Raw genomic sequence first — 22792 nt, forward strand, 5'->3', positions numbered from 1 at the left:
TCTAGAAACAGGTATCTACAGTCATGAGCTGCTTTTGAAAAGAATTACTTTAATCTTTTGGAATATGTGAGGGAGACATTTAAATACCTTTAAAAGCAGTGCTTGAGCAGGCTGTAAAATAATAGGTAATATTTCTCCCCCAGAGCTACTGTCAAGCTCAGTTCATTTCTCCATAATGTCCCCGTCAGAATTTCACAGCTTAGGGCAGTTTAAAGCCTCTGCTTTTGTGAGAAAAGAACATTACATGAGCTTTGGGGTTCCACATGGTTTTCACAAATCCCGTTGCTGTCAGATCCTGAGGAAGACCTGAGAGCGGCAGGACAGCCCTGCTTGCAATTTTATGCTGAGAAGCTTTAAGAGGAATGAGGCAGCAGCTGAGCCTGAACGTGTGAATCTTGGCAAACACAGGGTTGTGTGTGTGAGAGCAGCTTTATTGTTGGTTTGTTTGGTTGTTACCAGTGCAACATTGAACACAACGGAAAGAAGCTTAGCATGGAAAAACCCAAACAAGGCTCCAGCCCACCCAGTGTGTGCAGAGCCCAACAAGGACTGGCAACACTGGGCATCCCAGTGCTTCAGCTGGCTCCGATTGTGGGTATGGAGGGGAGTATGAGCTTCCTGAAAGCCACATTCCTTCCACAGCTCTTGTGGGCCCATCTTCCGCTCGTCAAATGAGTGAGTGTTCTCAGCACCTCCCAAATTCTTTCTCTGCCAGTGGCTCCGCTGCTGTCTTTGGATCTGAATTGTTTAACTTGCAAATTGCCCATCCTGTCCTCTACCCCATCACTTCTCCCCACACTGATCCCAGCCCCTGGGCCCGGCTCCTTGCTGGCACAAAGGGGCACAGCCTGGACATACCCTCCCCTGGGAGCCTCCCCAGTCAGCTCCCCAAGCCTGGCTCCAAATCTGCTACTCTGTTTCTAAAATCCCCCTGGGAACTGCAGAAATTCTGAGCTCTTGTTGCTTCTTGTGCTAAAGCACATTATTCTGGGGTTTGGGGTTTTTTAATTGCTGCTTCATTTCTAAAGCTGAACTGAGGATAGATCACAGAATCATTAGGCTTGGAAGAGACATCCAAGATTATTGAGTCCAACCTTTGATCATCACCTTGTCAGCTAGATCAGAGCATTCATAACTCCTCAATTACAAAAGCAGGCAGGTCTCAAATCCAGCTGTAAAATAAAATATCCAAAAGAATGGTGGAGAGAAACAACATTTTAAAATTACAGGAATTTAGTTCCTGTTTGCCTTTGTGATCTTCCTATTTTTTTAATTTTAAAATTTTATTTATTTAAGGCTTCTAGACTCCCAAGTATCTGTGGAGAAACAGCTCTATGCAACTGCTCATGTCAAGTCCTTGCACTCAAAGACACATTGCCAGAGCCAGAGGAGGTTCCAGCTTGCACCCGTGTCCAGCACAGCCTCTGGTGGCTGCCAGGCGCTCAGGTGGAGTCACAGGACAGGCTAAAGCAAGGCCAGCCAGTTGTGCAAGGGCTGAGCCTGTCAAGGTGTGCTGGTGCTGCCAAGGTGACACCCAGAGGCAGAGGTGCTCCCAGGGAAGGTGCTTTGCAAGGCAGCCTGGGTCAGGCAGTTTCAGTGCTGGGAATTTGCACTGGTTTCTCTCAGACCTGCAAAGCATTCTGGATGGTTCTCACATGGGTTTGTCTCTCCCTGACGCTGAATCCACACTGGGGAAATGGCCAGAGCACACCTGCAGCAATGCCACCCATCACAGGGGAAGGGCAGGTCCCTGGGCCACCCAGAATAGCCACGTGCCTGCTGCCAAAGTCACAGCAAGGTTGTACGAGCTGGTGTCTGTATTTCAGTGTACCTGGCAAATGTACAAAACTCTAAAAGCCTGAAATCTGATCTGCACATGGTGGAGAAGTCAATACTCCTCCCTCCACCGAGACCTTGGTGAGGGAGGATATTGTGGCTGGGTGCTGGAGTGCTCCAGAGTGCAACTGTGGCAAAATCCAAAGCTGGGGGAAGGCTGGGGGAAGGCTGGGGGATACAGTGGCACTAAGGCTGCAGTTTGTCTGTGCAGGTATTCCACCGCAAGGCCTGACAATAATGTCAGATGCTACAGACAATTTTCTGGTAATCAGGACAAGCAACACACAAAATAAACAGTATGTCCTGACCTTTCAGCTGCCAAATCATTCACCTATTTTAAATCTACAAGTAAATTTAGTTCTGACATTACAGAGCAGCTGAAGATACGTGTTTAAACCAGCCACATACACTGCAAGTTTTCCACATGCACAGGAGCATTAACACCAGGCAGCAGCACCTCCTGCTCCTGCCTGGACAGATGCTATGGTTCTACACTGGTGGGCCTAATTTAAATGGTTAGTTAAGGGAAAAGAGGACTGACTGTAGACTAGAAATGAACAGTAGCCTTTAGATCCACAAGTCAAACCAACTGACAGGAGGTCCATAATGTTTTTTGGGGGGCAGAAGGAGAACATATGGTCTGTCTGTCTCTGGTGATTTTATTGCCCCTTGTTTTCACAGGGAAAGTCAGAGAAATTAATCTGAATTAATAACACCTGTGACTTGAAAGTTACGCACATGAGTTTTGTTACTCAGAGTTAAAGTGGCCTTCATTTGATTTAGCTTTCTTCATTTTCCAAGTAAAGTACACTAAATCAGATTAATGCCATTTAATTCTGAATATGAATATCTGCATAGGTCTTAATAGAATTTAACTAATCTACTTTAAAATATAATTCAGCTCAGGTTCCCTGAGTGTCCCCTTCAAGGAAAGACTCACATCAATAGACTTAATGGGAATTGTTCCTCGATTGTGCTGGCATGAGATCAAAACATCACTGTCATAAAAACAGCTACATCTTGCTTAGATGTCTTTGTTCTGAGAGCATTAACACCCGACCCAGAGCTGAATGTATACCTGCTGAAATGGAATCAGAAATGGCAGCATGGAGTGAACTCTTAGTTACAAAAGAGGGAGAAAACACTGACCTTGGTTTTTCCAGTTGAGATGGAGAACAGGCATAGGTGGTCAGGGTAATTTCCATGTTCTGAAGGTCTCGGGTTTCTGTGCCTGTGATGACTCCCCAGGTGTTAGAAAGTCCTTTTTCTCCCAGTCCCGTGACTGAAGAAGAAGCCACGACTCATCGGTTCTGCTTCTCAAGGTTGTTTATTTTTTCTTATCTATTACATTCTTTCTCTGACCTGCTGAGATCTGTCCAGCAGGTCGGGTTGAGGCACAGTCTCTGCCCTTGGGGTGGTGTTAGTTTTTTTACTAAAAACTACACGTACTTTATTTACAATAATTTCCCAATACCTATCACCCATGTTAGACAGTCTGTCTCTACTCTAAACTAATCACAAAGTGTCACTATCACAGCAGAAGATGGAGGACAAGAAGAAGATGAAAGACAGGACACCCCCAGACTCCTCCATCTTGCCTCTTGAACCCCCCATTCTAAAACCCCAAAATTCTACCTTTTCACCCTGTGACAAGTTAACTATCACTCTACTCCAACTCTTGTGGCTTGTAAATCTTCACACAAAGTTGGTAATTTTTTCCATGGGCTAAAATCGAAGGCACAGGTGTTTTTGACTCCGACCCTTGCCAGGGTCTCGAGTCCTCCAGGGCAGCCCGAGGAATGTCCTGGGTGAAGAGGAATGAAGGTGTAAACAATATGCATTATTTTCATAATGCTGATATAATTTAGGCTGTTGCGCAGTTCTAGACTGTAATTTCAAACCTGAAAGTTGCTAGAACCTTTATTTACATGAACTTCACGGAGGTGTGAGGAACTGCTGTCTCTGTGACAGTAACTTGAAACCTTCCACTGAGCAGTAGCAACCTTGTGGCCCCATACCTGCACATCTTCTTTATCCAGCTGAGCTTTGCTGGGTAGGCTGGGCTTAAAAAATGAGAACACGAAGGTGCAGTCACACCCTGGCACACACAAGAGCCCAGCTTTGAAAGCAAGCACAGGATCGTTTTCCGAGGTTAAAGAATTGCCTCTGACAGAACACTCAGTGCCTGTCCAGTCACACAAAATGACCATAGCCAAGATTCAACCCTTCCCTGCTCTCCCTACAGCCAGCCACCAGTGGCAGCTCCATTCTGGCCCATTTCTCCAACAGATCTCCAACCCAGTCTCCAAAGCCAAAATTTCTCAGTGCCTTCACAACTGGATTCTTCTTCTGGACTTCACATCCTCCTTTAGCACTTTAGGAGGAAGATCTCAGCACAGAGATTTATTAAATAACACCTCACTGTGACAATCATTCAGGTGGCTAAATAAGGAACTCCTTAGGATATCTGTTATAGGCAATGAAAAGGAACAGGTTCCAAACAGGACTCTCAGTGGCAGGACTGGAGAGAAGAGCAGAGCAGCTTCTTGGCTCAGACATGCTCTCGTGAGGCACTGAGAATATTCTGCTCACCTTCCCTGTGTAATTTTCATGACCTGATGCATAATGCAGTCTCCAAACCTGCCCAGGTGCCCTGACCCTTCTGTCCAGCTCCTGCAGCCATCCCCTATTGCCACTTTCTGCAAACAGCATCACACTGAGCAGGGCAGCATCTGGCTCCATGTGACCTTGGGGTTTTCTTAGAGTGCCTTTAAACCTTTCAATTAAATATTGCTCGGTAATCTATCCAATAATTCCTGAGTCAAAATTTCAAGTGCTGATGGATGATGTAGTATGTTTTCCACAAAAATCCAATGAGAAGTGCTAAGGAATCTGATACGTACATGCAGAGTCTGCCCTGGAATAAAAAGTAAACTAAACACATCTAAGCTTTTAGAACATCACATCCAGATTCCAGACAATATTTAAACCTTCCAGATTTGAGTGAGACTCACCAGTCCATGCTGCCTTCCACTGCATTTAGAGAGAGAATTAATCTTGATATTCAAAGCCTTCCAAAACCTGCATGTTTCAAAAATAGCAAAATTTATTTCTCTTGAAGTATGGGCTCATTACAGCTACTTAGGAACCTCTTACTGAAGTCAGATGGATCTTGAACCTCCCCTGGGGATGGTTTAGATGTCAGTGTTCATCCATTAACAGATTGGAAACTGTCCAGGGCAATATTGCACGAAAACACACCATGCCCAGGCTTTCTTCCGGTTTCTTCCTCTGTTAAACAAGACTCTCTGAGCAGTTCTCTACAAATAAATCCAAGGTTAAATATGATAAATAGGGCAAGGAATGCAGAGAAATTCAAATGGCTATTAGCAATGCATCCTGCTCGTTGGTCAAAGGGGTATTTCTCTCTATTGGAAGGTGAGTATGGGCAGTGAGAACCTCATCTTGCCCCAGTTCCATCCCTTGTTCCTGCTCCTTGTCACTGACAATAAGTGTGCAGAGGTCTTACTCTTCATCAGCATAATGCCACACACTGCCTGTGTAACCCCTATTGACACAGAGTCAGGCAAAAGCTTACCAGGCCCAAACAGGTTTAATGTTGCCTTTCACTGGATATTCTTTTGCATGAGAAACAACCGAGTTCTCATACACAAGCAGGCAGCTGAAAGAGGAACAGCCATCCTGAGAAGGCAGAAGGGCAAATCTGGAGGAGAAGCTGGTGCATTCAAGGTTTCTGCCAGCTGGAAAATGTAGGCTTGGGAGATGCAGGGAAGGAGGGCAGTGCTTTGGGGAACAGGGAGCCCCCAACTCCTACAGGAGCAGCCTTCTCTCCAAACCAGGCAGAACCAGATGAACCCTACAAGAATGACCTTGAGAATAAAAAAGTGCTTCTGGATAAGTGCTGGCTAAAATGATTGAAACTGCATGCAGAGAAAGAGAATATTGTCTGATTCCTCTGATTTTAAAGGAAACAGAATTTTTACTTTCTTTGTAAAAAAAAGGGCTGCATCAAAGTACCTGAGTGATCAATTTTCCCTGCTATTACAAACAATCTACTGGGCATAAAACCTTTTAAGTGCTTTGGTCAGAAACGGGACATAAAAGCTCCATTCATTTCCTCATGGAAGGGCAGCAACTTCATCCCTTTGACTGCAAATGCACAGATCTTGAAAAGCCAAGGATGCATGAAGGGGATGTGTGCTGGGGACATGATGATGCTGACACTCCTCTGCCCTCAGCCTCATCTTTCACTGACAGAAGTACAAAGCAGGTGTAAAGCAGCTCTGTGATTTGTGCTTTGTGAAAAGCACCAAGTGATTTTGGACCAGTGAAATTGCTCCAGAAGACAGAGCAATGAGGAGCACACAACCCTCTCCATGTTTGTATGCAACGAAGAAAACGCAGATGTGACCTTTGTCAGCAGTCAGTGCACTCATTAGTGTGTCAGAGATAATAACTCTCATGCACAAAAATCTGACCTACATATGCTACACAAGAGGAAAAGGCAACAATTTACTTAAGTCTCTATTATACTCTTAATGATTATAAGTTGGAAAACTAGAACATAATGCAGGAAACTTGTAATTAAAAAGCATCAATTATCATTTTCTCCTTGCAGGGGACATTAGTCAGGTTTGCTTTCCAGCATCCCCTTGGGAATACAGATAGACATGTAGGGCTGTGTGATTCATTCTGGAACAGTCAGAAAGGAAGGAACTCGGTGGGAAAAGGTTAGCTTCAAGAGAAAAAAAAGAAAAAGGAAATGATAGTTAAAGACACCCCATTCAGTGTTTGTTGTTTGACAAAGCACAGGTGCGTGTCAGGTTGTTTCTAACAGACCAGCCCTTGCCTCTCTCCAGCCATGACTAAACTGGATTTCTGCAGTGCACACAATGTTCTGAGGCTCCAGGGTGGAGCCAGCTGATACCTTCAGTCATGCTGAACATACCATCCTTCTGCAGAGATCAACTGGTCCCCGAGCTCCCTGGGAGGAATGTGAAGCTCTCTTCAGAGGGCTGCAAATTTCCCCTCTCTGCTGCCTGAAGGTCCCTGACTCTTGGCCAGGGTGAACAGATCATCTGGAGGCTGTTTCAGACTCAGCATTCACAGGTAGAACCAGTTTTTCAACAGTGCCAATGTGTGCTGTAAGCCCATTTAGAGTGGTTCTTGCAGCCCTAAGGAAGTGCCAGGAAATGTGATCCATCACTTTGTGTGCAAGGACTGCATTCACCCTTGGCTTTCTGTGCTTCCAGGTATGCCATGGATCACACTGCAGAATCACAGCTCTCCTCCAGCCACCCCTCAGCTTCTGCCTCCTAACAGCTACTGCAGCCCTCTGCATTCCTAATAAGAATGCTCTTCAAAACTCCTGTTCCTTAAATCAGCAGGAAGTTGAAGCAAAAATATTAAAAAACTCAAACGGCAATAAAATCAAACCTAAGCTTTGCATTATGGGAGACTATGAGATTTTCATCATGCTTTAAATAATTTAAAATTATACAAAAGCAATCTATATCTCCTATTGACAATCTCATGTTAATTTAATAACCTGTATGGCTGTAATGTTCATTAATCGACTTACACTCTGACTGCATCTTAATAGATTGACAATTTTTCTCCTATTACACTCTCACAGCCAAGGAGGGGTGCCAAGTTCACCCTTCCAGTAGTCCCATGATTCGGCCCACTTAAGAAAAGCTCTCATCTTTGTCCTATCTTTGTCAACTTCTCTGTCCCCTCTGCTCCTGGGACAGACCAGCAGCCCTCCTTATCACTGCCTTGGAAGCACTTCTCCCCACACAAGGCAGAGAGTTTCCTAAGCTGGTTGGAGCTTGAGCCACTGCAGAAGGTCCCACAGTGAGACAGGCTGGGAGGCTGGGAGAGCCCCAGGGAGCTCAGGAGTTTGGCTCAGGTTCATTCCATGAGGACTGCACTCACTCAGGGCTCTGAGCAACACAAGTTCTCAGGAAAGACTCTTCTGCCCTTGTAGTGCTGTCTCATTGATTTGCAAAGTGAAATTGTGTCAGTCACCGTGCATGTAGTTAAACAATGAATAAAAACCAAGGCAGTGCACAGGATTTAAAGCCAAGCTCTCCCTAGGAAGAGCTGACGGTGCTTTGTTGAAACAGGTGATTTCAGCAGCCACAGCTCCTTTGCAAGCACTCAGCAAGGGCTTGGATTATGCCAGCTGAATAGCAGTGTAATAGGATGTTTTCTTTTGAAGCACACGTTCCCAGGCTGGTGCCTCACACAGGCCCCTTGGTGCCTCAGGACTCCACATCCCCACCCAGGACTGACACACGGGGAGCAGCAGAAACCTGGGTCAATGGTGCCATTACCTGCAGCTGGGCTTTTTGTTAACATATTTATTTTCTGCTTCTCCTAGTGGTCACCTGACAATGATAAACACAGGAATGTTTGGGACAAGCCACCTCCACAGTGCTGACTCTGTCACAGCACATTCCCCAGAGCAGCACCAGCACCATGAAGTGTGGAGCTGTTAGGGTAACTGGACTGATGGGCTGTTTCTTCCAAACCTTTCACAGTCTGGAGGATTTCTCTTCACCAGCCCTGCTCATTCCCCTCTGTCTTTCCTTTCATCTTCTTCTTCTTTTCTTTCTTCACTGTACTGAGCCTTCATGCCAAGATCTCATTTCATCTCCTCAGTAAAACATTAAAACAAAAAGACAACTACAGAAAAATCAGGGCAGATAACCAGAGGACAATGAACTGTCACACTGGTCACTTCTGATTTTTGTTAATTGAAAAAATGGTTACAGTTTTTATCATTGCCCCAAAGGAGACCCTGATTTCATCTCCCTCTCTTACACCTTCAGGATTACACAGAAATATATTGCTGATCTATTAATTTCAGAGGCAGAATCCATCTTTACTATGACGAACAGTTTAGTTGTGGAATTTCTTCTCAAACAATACCTGTTGGACATGAATTCCTCTTAACCATGGGAATGTGGTCCAAGCAGTGTGAGGTCCATTTCTAACAATCACCATTAGAGCTTTACATGCAGTCAAATCCAGGCTGATGGGGGCAGAGCCTGAGAGCCTTTGAAGTGACAGCTTTGCCCTTTGCTGCTTTGTGCCCAATCTTTCATTTCAGCTTCATGCTGCTGTTCTGTCATCAGACTTTGCAGTGACTCCATCCCCAAGGAAACTGTGATTTCTTTTGCTCTTACATTTAAAATTTAACTACAGTGATTATCCTCTGCAATGGTGAGGATTTTTTCAGCCTTCCCACTCAGAATGTTTGTGGCTGGTTGGAAAATAAATTACCTATATAAATAAATGCTCACATTTAGCTGAAACCTCCCATGCAAGCGACATTCTCAGGACTGCTCAACTGTCTAATGGGAGCACTTATGATTTACAGTGGAACATTTCATAGCATGAAGGCAATAAGCCCCACTTTTTGTAATTCCTTAGATATGTCAAATTGCTTATTACCTCCCAAATAACTGCAGAAGTGATGTTTATTCTGCTTTCACCTATTCAGAAAGGCCTTGAAATTCTAAACAACAAAATGTGCTAGCATTTCAAATCTGTACTGATACTTTATTGTGTTCAGTTTAATTGGTGGGGAGTTTTTCCATTTGGTACACCTGTTTTCCTCAAGCTTTGCCACATTTCCCTGTGCCTGCCCTCTCCTTGCACGACACGGGCTGCACTCAGTCTGACAGCGTCACCTCCCCTGGCTCCAAAAGCTGGGCTCAGTACAGCTCCGTGATGAACTGCAGCACAAAGAACTCGAACCGAACCGAGCTCACAAAGCAGCAGGGGGAACAACACCGCGGAAAAGTAAATAAATGCTGAGATTTATCAGGAACTGCCCAAAACAGTGCCCCAGCATTCACAAACAATTCACTACCCTGCGGGAGAGGGGAAGAAGCCACGGTGGGAAGGTTTACGCTGCATTTTGCACAGTGCTCTTTAAGGGTGGCGCAGGTCGGGGAGAGGCGGGCGAGCGCTGCAGGAACAAAAAAATCCCCGGCTCCGTTTGTTTATGGGAAAGATGGGAAAGAGCCGGGACGGGCCCAGCCCGGCGCTGCCCCTGCAGAGCCCCCGCAGCCCACCAGGGGGCGGCCCGGCACCGCCGCGGCTCCGGCACCCGCCGAGCGACCGGAGGCGCGCACGGAGCGCGCGGTACGGCCGCGTTACACCGGGAACTGCCGATAAACCCGCGTTACACCGGGAACTGCCGGTACACCGGGAACTACCGATAAACCCGCGTTACACCGGGAACTGTCGATAAACCCGCGTTACACCGGGAACTGCCGGTACACCCGCGTTACACCGGGAACTGCCGGTACACCGGGAACTACCGATAAACCCGCGTTACACCGGGAACTGCCGGTACACCCGCGTTACACCGGGAACTGTCGATAAACCCGCGTTACACCGGGAACTGCCGGTACACCCGCGTTACACCGGGAACGCCCGTTACACCGGCAACTGCCGATAAGCCCGCGTTACACCGGGAACTGCCGATAAACCCGCGTTACACCGGGAACTGCCGGTACACCGGGAACTACCGATAAACCCGCGTTACACCGGGAACTGCCGGTACACCCGCGTTACACCGGGAACGCCCGTTACACCGGCAACTGCCGATAAACCCGCGTTACACCGGGAACTGCCGGTACACCGGGGAGCTCACGGTAAACCCGTGTTATACCGGGAACTCTGGTTACACCGGCAACTGCCGGTAAACCTGCGTTCACCGGGAAACGCACGTTAAACTCGCATTACACCGGGAAACAGGCGCTACACAAGGAACTCCCGTTACACCGGGAAACTCGCGTTAAACTCGCGTTACACCGGGAACTCCCGTTACACCGGGGAACTCGCGTTAAACCGGCGTTACACCGGGAAACTCGCGTTAAACTCGCGTTACACCGGGAACTCCCGTTACACCGGGGAACTCGCGGTGCCGCTTGGCTGCGAATGGAAAAGGAAAGTAACCGCGGAGAGGAGGAGGGGCCTCGATTCAGGCATTTCTGTGTCTCCTCTAAAGGCTCTGCTCCGCAGCAGGAAAAATGCCCCACAGCTCCCCTCGCCTGGGCCGGGCGAGGCTCCTGCAGAACGAGCCGAGTGCAAGCAGCATGTGGGACCTGCTCGGACAGGGAATGGCAGAGGGACCCGCGTATGTATGTGCCATCCTAGTGGAAGTGTTCCAACAGGGAATGGCAGAGGGACCCAGGTATGTATGTGCCATCCTAGTGGAAGTGTTCCAACAGGGAATGGCAGAGGGACCCAGGTATGTATGTGCCATCCTAGTGGAAGTGCCCCGACAGGGAATGGCACCAGGGACCCGGGTATGTATGTGCCATCCTAGTGGAAGTGTCCAACAGGGAATGGCAGAGGGACCCGCGTATGTATGTGCCATCCTAGTGGAAGTGTCCAACAGGGAATGGCAGAGGGACCCGCGTATGTATGTGCCATCCTAGTGGAAGTGTTCCAACAGGGAATGGCACAAGGGACCCGGGTATGTATGTGCCATCCTAGTGGAAGTGTTCCAACAGGGAATGGCAGAGGGACCCGCGTATGTATGTGCCATCCTAGTGGAAGTGCCCCGACAGGGAATGGCACCAGGGACCTGGGCATGTGCCATGCCTTTACTCTGCTCAAAAAGGAAATATTTACCAACACACCTCATTTTCTGTTTGCTGATCTCAACTTGGTGACAATACAGAAATCTCCTTTTTGTTTTCAATAATGAAGTGTTTGAGCTCTAATCTGAGTTTTGATATGTTTAGTAACAGATTCAAGACTTATTTCCCAAATATTTCCAAAGGAATCATGAGGCCGGTTTGACACATGTTCATTTCAGGACTCGTTGTGTAGTTGTTTACTCATGGGCCCCTTTACCTCCTCTTCACTGGTGATGTCTGCTGATTATCGTTCCATGCTCTGAAATACTTTTGTTATCTGCAAGACAAAACAGAAGAGCTCAAAGCAGTGCACAGCACTCTGAGAAATGGACAGTTCACATGTTTCAGTAGGGCAAACAACTTGTACTAGACAACTAAATCCAGAATAATTTAGGATTATTCCAGACAAGAGACAAGCTGAAAGAGAGCAACAAATTCTTCCACTGCTGCTCCATCATGCCCAGATGATATTCTCAAGCTTTCCAAACTCCACTGTTTTCCCAAGCTTTGCCAAAGGCTGGGAAGAGTTTGTGGAGGAACTTTTACCTTTGTAATTTAGTAAAAGACTGATCTGAATGCAAGCACTCCCCCACTCAGTTCTTAAAGCAATTTAGTGCATTTACCTGCTGTTAAATGGGTTCCTGACTCCAGATCCAAGAGCCTGCAATCTGTGCAGAGAGGGCATCTTCCAAATGCCAACCCATATGATGGATCTGTGGCTCATCACAAATAAAAAACTTCACAGGCATTCATTGCAATATGAACGTGCAAGATCCAGTGCAAAGGTCAATTCAGAGTTTTCTTTATTAAAATACCTTTTCACATTTCTTACACTAATGCATTTGCATGGACACTCACGGGATGCTGAAAGAACATTTGTCAACAGAAGAGAGCTATGAAGTTCAGTCAGTTGTGACAGGCTCATGATACAAACAACATTTGCACAGGGAACAATAAATTAGAGATATTAATCAGTAACCAGAGCTTGAAATTTTAAATGTTTGGAATGGAGGATATAAACCCCTTTTGTGTTTCTTGTTGGTTTTGCACCTTTGTTGCAGTGCTTAAAGCAGTAATTATATATCTATATACAAACTCATAGCGGCTTTTTTGTTGCTATTTACTAATTAAAATGAGAACCTTCTTACCTGTGGCCCAGATGTAGGAATTTAATTTGCAGTAAGAAAAAGAGAGCAACTGCAATGTCAAAGGCCATCTGGTTAAAGGGTTTGGGGACAGTATTTTTTCTCTTTTGTTTTGTGTTATTTTTTTAAATTATTGCAGTTCAGGTAAACATGGGCTGCAGGATTACATCTGTGTCCAAACTAGATCTGTGTTAGTGGTTTATCATGCTATACAGAAAAAGGATAGTATGGAATTCCATACTGGATAAACTGGGCACAAGTACAACTTCAGATCTCTCATAAAATCAGAGGAATTAGGATTGTACATAACAGGCTTTTCAGGTACAAACTCACTAACCTGGGTGTTTTATATCCACTCAATGGAAACTTATCATAGAATCATCCAAAATAACTGTGATGGACAATCATTTCTTGAAGAACCATCACATCAAACAAACCAACAAGCATCAGAACTTTTAAAAGGGGAAAAGCAACTTAGCGAAGAATAAAGGCTGTTTGTGCCTGTCATAGAAGCACTTGGCAAAGTCTGAATCTCTGAACAGTTATTCAAGTTTTTAGGGAGCCCAGAGCTCACTCTTCCCTCAGGCCCTCCCTGCAGTGTCACGTCCCTGTGGGTTATAACTGAGCTGGCTCCAAGCCTGGTAGCAGTCCAGCTGCTGCAGCACAGGGAGCTCAGCACAAGCTGCAAGATCATGTCAAGGTACATCCATGGCTGGCCAGGCTGTGCTGAGCTCTGTTCTGCCACAGTGGTGGCACTGATAACCAACTTAGCAAGTTTAAAGCAAGCCTAGATATTTCTGTGTCCTACTGGTATCACAGTAGTTGCTGCATTGTAGAAATGTACTTCCTCAGCTGTAGCTCCCCTTTTGTTTCCTTAGAGCATGATGAATTGGAGGCAAAAAAGGCAAAATTGCATTAGCAGGAGAAATTACAGATGAGAACCTGGGTCAGTGGTTTCTAGAGCCACTTTCCTATGAGAATTTTTATTTGTAATTTTTTCCATTAAATGCTTTAGGAACATCTCTATTGTTCCTCCTAAGGAAATAAACTTTGAAAAGATGAGTCTTTCAAACTCATAAATAACTGCTGCAAAGCCTTTGGAATACTTGCAACATCTTCCATCTTGTGTTGTTTTCTTCTCCCAGCTGATCTTTGAGGTGACTGTACTAGGTAGCATCAGGATGCCCATATATTCTCTGCTGGCAGAGAGAGCAAAGGAGACAAAAACAAAGGGTGAGTATAGCCGTGCCCCTACCCTCTGTCCTGTAACATATTCCTTAGAATCCTCCACAGTGAGCTAATAAAGACTCCTCACTCTTCTCTGGGGAGATGTTGGTATTATCTTCATCAGAGAGAAAAAGAAGTAAGACAGTGGGAGATTTAGAGTAACAATTACAAGCTAGACCCCAAAACTGCTAATCACCAACATCTGTAAGTGAGTGCTTACTGATAAAAGTTAGATTTTAAGGAAACTGCTGGCACTAAACACACCTGGAAGTCAGATCCCTTATTTACTAGGAGATGTTCAGCTGCCACAGTCAGACCCCAGTGTCAGTCCAGGAGAATGAAAACCTTTCCCTAAGGGCTGGTATCTCACAGGGAGCAATGCAGCACCCGACTTCTGGACACTGTTCCTGCAAGAGCCGTGCCAGGGCTGATCTCCAGGGGCAGAACCCTGGCACTGGCAGGCACAGAGGGCAATCAGAGCAGCCCTCTACACCAGCCAAGGGGAATGGGCACAGAGAGAGCCCAAACTTCATTGTTTTTACATTATATGACAGAAATAATTCTGTCCACTGGGGATTCTCAACTGTCAAGTCTTTCCTGGCATTAGTTGCCAAAGTGTCTCTCCAACAAATTTCTGCTCAGGGTACATGGTGGCCTCTAACCTAACAGTTCAGTCTGTCAGCACCGAGGCGCCTCATTCCTTTTGTGGACTTACCCCCAAAGGATTTGCCCCATGAGTCAGAGGAATTCCTGGTTTATAATTCAGTGTTTATTTCAGAGTATCACCTTGTTTTTCATATCCTGACTGCCTGAAATCCCCCCTCAATTTTAATTGGACACATCCTTCATCTTCCTTTCCTGTCTGAAACTATTGTGCCATGTTACTGTGCACAGTTAAACACAGGCCAGGTCCCCCTTTGGAGCGGGCAATGGGAATTCCTTTAACACTGAGAAAATACTTTTGGGATCACTTGAGTAAGATGAGAAAGTAGCTGAATAACACCTAGCAATTCCTCCAAAGAGATGTAAATTGTACAGGTTTCTGTCTCAGAGGGCACATGCTGAGGTTGGACAAATAGGCAGCTAAAAGTACACAATGTCCTCATGTACTGCCAGTCCTCCTGAACCCCTAGGACAGAACCCAACAAACAAATACACAAACACATCTAGGAGGGAGCAGGAGAGGAGGAGATGTGAAGTCAGAAGTAGTGCTGAGGTAAATTTGACACAATACCAATTAGTGTTTGGCGAGGTGGCTATCTCATTGTCAAGATATTTCCTTCAATATGTTTTCAGAAACTGGGACCATTAAATAACTTAGAAAGATTGCCAGCTCTGATTTCAGGAAGGAAACCTCCTCCCAGTTCCTCTCTAAGTAATTCATTTCTTTTGCAAATACTTCCTATGGATTGCATTTAAGATACAAATTTCTGAAACAGAGGAGATGGAGGGAAGCAACCCCTGACATAAAACTTCAGATTCCTTTCTAAATGACCTAAGAATCCAAGACATTCAGGTTCAAGGTACTCTGGACTGCAAATCAGTCACAACCTGTGACTCTGTCACTGCAACTGAGCCTTTATATAGTTCAAGAAATTCAAACTTTGACTAATTATTTTTCTAATGCATCACCTTTCTTGACATTATACAAACACTTTCAAGGCACCTGTGTCAGTACACAACGTTTACTAAAAGCCTGAACTCAATTTCGTGACGGTCTCTCAGTGAAGAAGAAGCAAAGCTCCTAATTTTCCCTGCTAGGTAGGACTAGCAACCATTAAAATGATTTGCTACATCTTCCTTCTCCACAGAGCAGTTTTCTGTTCTGCCTGTGACATCTGGAAGAGCAATGCAGAACTGAATGTTAACAGACTTTATCTGAGCAGTGGAATGCACATTATTGGAATTTAGGGAATTAAATGGACATTGGGATTTCATGAGTCTCCATCACCATTACTGAAATAAAAAGGTTGCATATCCTCCCTGAAAACAGAGCTCTTAGCAAAATACTCCTCTGTGCTGTGCTCCTTTGTCTCACACTTCTGGAACATCTATTACTTCCTAAACAGAGTTGAATTCTACGAGTTTTTTGACAGGCCACTCCAGCGAAGTGATCCATCTGGCATTCCCTGGGATTCAGGTGCCAGCTGAGCAGCCCAGCTCCTGAAGGCCCCTTCCACTCACAAATAAGGGAGCAGCAGATCAAATGCAATTCACCTCTGAGCCAAACACTTCATTTGGCTGTCAAGAAGCAGAACAGCTGGGGAGGAAGTTTAAGCCACTTGATCACTTTATAAGGAGCATTTTCCTTTTCATGAGTAGGATCAACAACTCCTCATTTGGACCAAACCTCTGAGATACATCACAGTTAAGCATGTGTGAAAATAAGCTACTGAAAAAAAAAACAGTTGCAAGAAAATTATGATGAAAAGCACCTTAGCAGCTCCCTGCCTCTTCTGTATTCATCTGTGTGGCCTGTAAAGTGTTGAGAGACAAGTAGGGGGAATGGAAAATCTGTGAAGAAATTCATCTGTCCAATCCAATTTTAGGTCACTTATTTGGAGAGGGAGGTGCTGCTTTTGTTACAGGCTTTTTGGGAACAGAAGTGGGAATTTAAGAAGCAGAAGACAAGGCTCTGTTCTTTTGCTATGTCCTTTAAAGCACTAATAATGAAAAAAAAAGGAATAATTACTATGTTAATACATGAACAGTATAGCTAAGGAGGGACAATCTCTCAGACATTAACTGAATAAGGCAGCTTCTAGGAAAACTCAAACAAGATGTGCAAGTGTTATAAAACTGACTTTGCTCTGGGGTGTTTCTGAAAATGAGATTAGTTTTACAGAATAACTACTTTTATTACCCTTCTACTGCTAACACGAGAGTAATAAAAGAAGCACAAAGAAAACACTGCCCTCAGCTGACACGTTTCTTCCTTGAATCTGACATTACTTCATGGATTGCCTGGTTTAGCAAGCCTTAGTAGCCCAATTAATTATGAAAGTGATTCGCACAGGGTGGTCAGTTATTTTCACTGACTTTTTCTTATACTTCCATGGAGAGATGTTTTACTCACTTTTGGCCACAGGAGAACAAAAGAACATCTTTGTGTCCATTAGAAATTACGTAGGCTGTGGAAAAAAAAGACAAAACCTCCTCCCTGAGCTTACACTTCATGTCTGTCACAGCCACCCTTGACCATTTTTTCTTTTGCATTGGACAGGGACAAACTTTCTTCTGCATGACTCTCCAAGGAATGTGTGGTATAACCCAGGGGAGGGTTCAGCTCAACATATTTTTAGAAAACTGAGAGCAAAGAATAAAAACAGACCTTTTAACTAGGAGACACAATGACACTATAAACCCTCCTGGCCTGTGTTAATATGAGTCTGTTTATTGTAACACAATCTCTGACCTTCAGTGCACTGCCAGTGTCTGTAAATAATACAATGGGCTGCCTGTGGATCCCATGGGGATGGGAGTGCTGATGGAGCCTTTCAAAACTCAAATGGATGCCATGAGCTGACGCAGACTGGGCTATTGTGATTCTTATTTATGAGTCTCTCCTTTTTTTCTTTTTAAGTACAAGCTCCAAAGTCTCAAAGTGGGTGGCAGAAAAAACAACCGTCTGCTTAGTCTGAGTTGGATTTGATCGCATATCTAACATTCATAAAAGTACTCCTGAAATGTGAGTTCCCTGCCTCTCAGATCTCCTGAGGGCAGAGTAACAGCTCATTCAACATATTTCTTCTATTTAAAAAAATTCCATATTTTGTCACTGGCTTCTTACCGCTATAAAGCTGTTCACCACCTACAGAACCTTCACAAAACTCCACATTTTTAGCTGAGATCCTCCATATATGGATGGTACTATTCCCACTTCTGCGACCCAGCAATGACCCAGCTTTGTACTCTGCAATAAAAACTGTTTGCCTTCAAAATTTCTTACAATGTCTCAGTTTACTGGCAGCCCTTGGAGTCATCCTACCTGCTCTACCAGTGGATGAAAGCAAACCCAGGAGGAAAGAGCCCCAGAGAGTGAACAGAAGGGACTTTGGCAAGTTGGGCTGGTCACCATCCCTGCTTGGTTCAGCTGCTCACACCTTAGGAAGGAGCTCACCTCTCTGGGCATTCCAGTCACAGGGGCTGTGTGAGCAGGCACATCCCTGGCACAGTCACTGGCACTGGGATGACAGATGGGACTGGAACAGCAGCTCTGTTTCCACTGATGCACTTACAGGTGAGCAGTTTCCATCTGCCAATCTCCTGTGCCTCCAGAGCCATCCCTCACCTTGTGCCACCCTGCCAGAGTTGGTGGCACAGACCCAAAGCTGTGCAGGTGATAAGGATCTCCTGGGAGATATTATCTGTGCACCAGCACCCCTTACATACAAAGGGATTGCCCCATGTCTGTCCTGCAAAGGTCCCAGCAACAAATAACCCACATCAGCCCTTGAACACCATCTCGCCAGATGCACAATCATCTCAACCCCTGTCACTATATTTAACTGATTGCATAAAATGTATACTTACAGAATGCCTGTTTTCCACAGAATCTGCAAAATAAAATACAATGTATAAATTATGAAATGGCACCTTGCAGAGTGACCAGTTTTATGCTCCAGAAAATACAGGTATAGGTACCTCAACCCTTTTGTTCACTTTGCAATGATGTAAAATTCCTACCTACATCTAAGGTTAAAGCTCTGGGCTTTGAGGAATATCCAAGTTCTAGTTTAATCCAAGTATAGGGGTGAGACCAGACATTTCAAAGCCCACACTGAACAGGACTTGTTTGGCAGCTTTCCTGATCATGTGCTAGAGTAGAAGTCTCTACTGAGGGCACAATCTGTGACTGGACAAGAGAGTCTTCCTTTTAGAGGCAAGTTCTCATCAGCATTTTACTTCCTAATCCAATTCCTTGCCAGGAAAATAATACATTGCAGAAATCCAGTAGAGGATATAATTTTCAGGGCAAAAATAACATCTTGCAAAGATACCTGACATTTTATTAATAAAAAGTTGCTTGTTCCCTGTGAAAAACCTCAGGGCCAGCAAGCTCATTCCTTTTAGGGTCAGTGAACTTTAGGACTGGATCATACACTTATTTAAAAAAAGTGGATTTAGCTATTCAGAAATTTCACAGAATACACTGAAATACCAAAACATAACAATTTCTTTCCCCTCTCAAAGTAACTCCAGTTTTAGGAGAGGACTTCAAGTCTTGTTAAAAGTGCTCATCTGTATGTTCTGTTGAGATATTTCACATGTGACAAAAGTAAGTGCTGAATCTTGAAGGGTATTTTCTTGCAAAGTGTATCAGATTCACTGGAGAGAGGCTGTGCAAAGGAAATTCATGAAATGTTCAACAAAAGGGGTTGGACTGGGCCTTGGGTTAATCTTCCTAGTATTTTTTATATAAATGGGGGTTAGTTTCTGAATCTATGTTTTTTTATAATTATGTCTTTTTTAATTAGCTAATTTTAAAATCAGCCTTCCATAAGCAGGACATTTATGTAAATTTTGAAAAGTTGCCTGAAATCACTAAATAAAGGACATTATGCAGAGCACTACTACCACTATTAGACCCTAATAAAAGTCTTTTAGAACCTTCCTTGTCAGCCAGCAGAAGTAACAAGGAAACTGAGCACAGGTGAAGGTCTCTGGCACAGTACATTCAGAGTTTTCTACCCAGAACTTTTAGCCTAAGCAAAGGATTAAAATCTGAGGTGACCACAGCACCTTACAGCAGTGCATGAACTCAAATTCAGTATAAAATTGATCTCAGTGTTTGGCAAGATTGATCCACATATGTTTAGACATTAGGAAACAAAAGAAGTCACACGGAACACACACAAAAGCATTTTTGTGTCCTGAAAGCCAACAGAATTGAACAAAACCACTGCTGACCCAGTGCTACATCAAAGCTTGGCTTTAAGTGGACAAAACCATACATAAGGTTTATGAAGTGAGGCATTAACAAGCTGTCATTTAGTCTCTGTCACAACGTATTGTTCTCACAGGAAGGAGGAAATGAGAAATTTTGTGTAAATTCCAGGCTTCAAACAACGGGATGTTGGCTACCCAAGGCTTGGAGGTCACAGTGCCAGCAATCCTGCCTCCTTGTTACCTGTCACCCACATCCACAGCTCTGGGGCTTTCTAGCTGAGTGTCACAGCCCTGCCAGGAAATGTCACACTGTTCCACTGTCAGGGAAGTGCTGCTGGAAGCCTGGGTGATTTCTACTGGGTACTAGTCAGGGCAGCCACTAATAAAGGCACAACAGTGCTTTTGCTGATTCTTTACCATGTCAATCTTTTCACAATCTTTTTATTTCATTTTTGTTTAAAAAAAAGGTGATTTTATTTTTTTACTAGTTTTACTGCAGAACGGACAGATTTTTTCATAACACCTTCATAACACCCTTACTGCCAAAACTGGGGAATCGAGAAATGCTGGATTCTAGACACACAGAGAAAATTGGTCAAGCTTCTGTAGAAGCTCCATGTTTTGTGAAAGGAATCAGAGCTGAAGGTCTGATACTAGTGATTTCTAAAATATTCCCAAGTCTAAAAAAGGCAGGTGGTGTTACGGATTTCTGATGGATCTAAACTCTTGGTATTGCTTCTAGTTGTTAGGATTTTAAATTCAAAGAACACATTTTACAAAGGAGTACACATGGCAGGAATTTAAGACACTGTCACCCCCACCTGCTCTGCCATTTCTTCTTGCTAGAGGTTATGAAGAGGAGAGGAGAGTATGTGCCTAAACAGCTGCAATTGTCAATCCACCTCCAAGGCACCTCCAGCCCTGGTGAAAGCCAAGATGTCAGACCAAGAACCAAAGGTGCTGAGCTGCAGACACACACAGCGTTCTGCCAAGGCCTTTACTGGAGCAGTAGCTTCCATCAGGGAATCTTGGCAGGCAGCTTGGGAACAGCTCTGACACAGGGCAGGCACGTAATCCAGCTCTGCACTGCAGGTTCAAGCAAGGTCAGAAGCTCCTGCGTATTTGTGCCTTACTGAAACCATCTGGCTTTGCCTGATTTTTGGCTGAAGCTGTTGTAAGCATTTGGCTCTGGAATCAATGTCTCACAGATCCAGGCCTGAGTCTAGAATATGTCTAGAAACCCAAAGATCCAAAAAGTTTTTACATTAGAGAGAGGACAAGTTATTTGCCTGGGTTTGGACTGCCTGCAACTATCATGTGCCCGTAATACCTGAGTTCTGGACAGCACCATGAATCCCCAGACCCCGTGAGCTCCTCCTGTGCTGAAAAAGGATTCAGTGGGAAATTCTGGCTAAGATATAGGTGTTAAGCCTGAGGCTCAGTAGCAGGAAAGTATTTGAGCAGATTTCCTGATTGCTAGAGCTGATTTCGAATAGATTTATTCCAACCCTCTGAATGCAATGGGGATTTCTCATGCCTCTTTCCACTGGGCTATATTTATTTTTCCATAATACATTGTTGTGTTGGTTGCTGTAGGACTCAGAATTTCCTGTCTCACTGCTGCAATTGCTTCCAAGTGACCAACTCATTTTTCCAGACTTAGCAGCATAAAGGCTGGTTCTGCATTTTGTTTGCTGGATTTTCACTTTCCTAATAAGAAGTTGGGAATTGCAATCTTGCAATAAGCCACAGTGAACTCAGTCCAGTGCACATAAGATCAGTGCAAAGCCTATCACTGGCTTCTGTGAGCTTTGGGTCTGACACACAGCAAAGACAGAGTTCACTGAGGGAGAAAGAATGCACCAATAACATCATCTTCCACAGGAAGTGTCCTGGAAAAACGTGAGGAAATCTGTGAGCTGGAGTTGGCTCTAATTCTCCTCAGCAACACGAACAGGACTGTGCTACCCAAAACTGGGATCAACATTGAGGGAAGGGCTGGAGCTGAGATAAAGAAGCAGCATGGAGATTCTTGGGCTTCCTGCTCCTACTGGCTCTTGGGAAGATGAAAGGTGTGATGGAAATAAATCATGCCTGAAAGAGCCCCCACCCAGGCAGCTGAACTCGTGTGTGACACATCCTGAGGCTCCCTCAGGAAGAGCTGCCAGCCTGGATCCAGCACAGGCAGGGGAGGCAGCAGGGCCAGAGCCATTTTATCATTCCTGGCAGTCTGTGGGTTTAGACAATTGCCTGTTTTGCTAAAGTTTTAGACTATATCACTTCTTTCTGAACAAAAAGCAGCAACTTTGGGACTGGGCTGGGTATTCCTGACTCACAATATGCTTTGGCCTTTTCACAGAGCAACCAGAGAAAGCAGGATTTTAAGGAAATTAGTTCATCCTGGTGAGCCTGAAGGACTTTTACACAAAGCTGTTACTGACCTGAACGGCACTAACTGACCATTCCCCAAACTGCCATTTGGATGTAAGGTCTGATTTAAAGTTGAGTCTTGAAGTTTTTGGTATTTCATGTAAAATACTAAAGTAAGAGCCCATTGCTCTAGAAAAGTCTTTAAAACAATGCCCGTGTGACATCCTGAACACCAAATATGTTTCTGAATTAAACTAATCTTTCAATAACAATGCAAGGACAACTTGTTATCTCGCAGTTGCTTGCAGAGCAAAGTGAGCAGCATCCTCCTTAAACTCTCATTACAGCAGAGGAAATCCAGCATCCAGCCAACCAGAGACTGACATTATTTGACTTTCAATCAAAACACGCCTGACTAGAATGGAATTTCACAAATTACCGGCTTTTCCCACTGCAAATGAGTTAACTGTAGTTAACCACATGCAGGTCTTTTGGGAGTTGAAATGTGCATTTGACAGTTAGTTTCTGTCTATCTCTAATGTAAAACCACCTCCTGAGTCCTGGCACTCAGAACGAGGAAAGCAGCACAGCAGGGAGGATGGGGAGTCTTATCCACAGTGTGGTGGAGGCACTCAGATG

At 44.7% G+C, this 22792-nt stretch overlaps 1 protein-coding gene across 7 annotated transcripts in view; it reads right to left on the reverse strand.

Moving 5' to 3' along the window:
• Nucleotides 1-12308: 12308 nt before the first annotated feature.
• PECAM1 (platelet and endothelial cell adhesion molecule 1) overlaps nt 12309-22792 on the reverse strand; it is a 31664-nt gene continuing 21180 nt past the window's right edge. For 3 of the 7 annotated variants that reach the window (XM_038156801.1, XM_038156797.1, XM_038156795.1), the window contains 2 exons: nt 18428-18450; nt 12309-13863 (listed from right to left, as the gene is read on the reverse strand). In XM_038156801.1, the coding sequence (XP_038012729.1) occupies nt 13834-13863; nt 18428-18450 (53 nt within the window). In that variant the 3' untranslated portion in view covers nt 12309-13833. Of the gene's footprint in view, nt 13867-18427; nt 18451-22792 lie in introns of all 7 variants that reach the window. The other 4 variants (XM_038156800.1, XM_038156796.1, XM_038156794.1 and 1 more) reach the window with 2 other exon arrangements.

Source organism: Motacilla alba, chromosome 18 (genome assembly GCF_015832195.1).
Source record: "Motacilla alba alba isolate MOTALB_02 chromosome 18, Motacilla_alba_V1.0_pri, whole genome shotgun sequence".
NCBI lineage: Eukaryota > Metazoa > Chordata > Aves > Passeriformes > Motacillidae > Motacilla > Motacilla alba.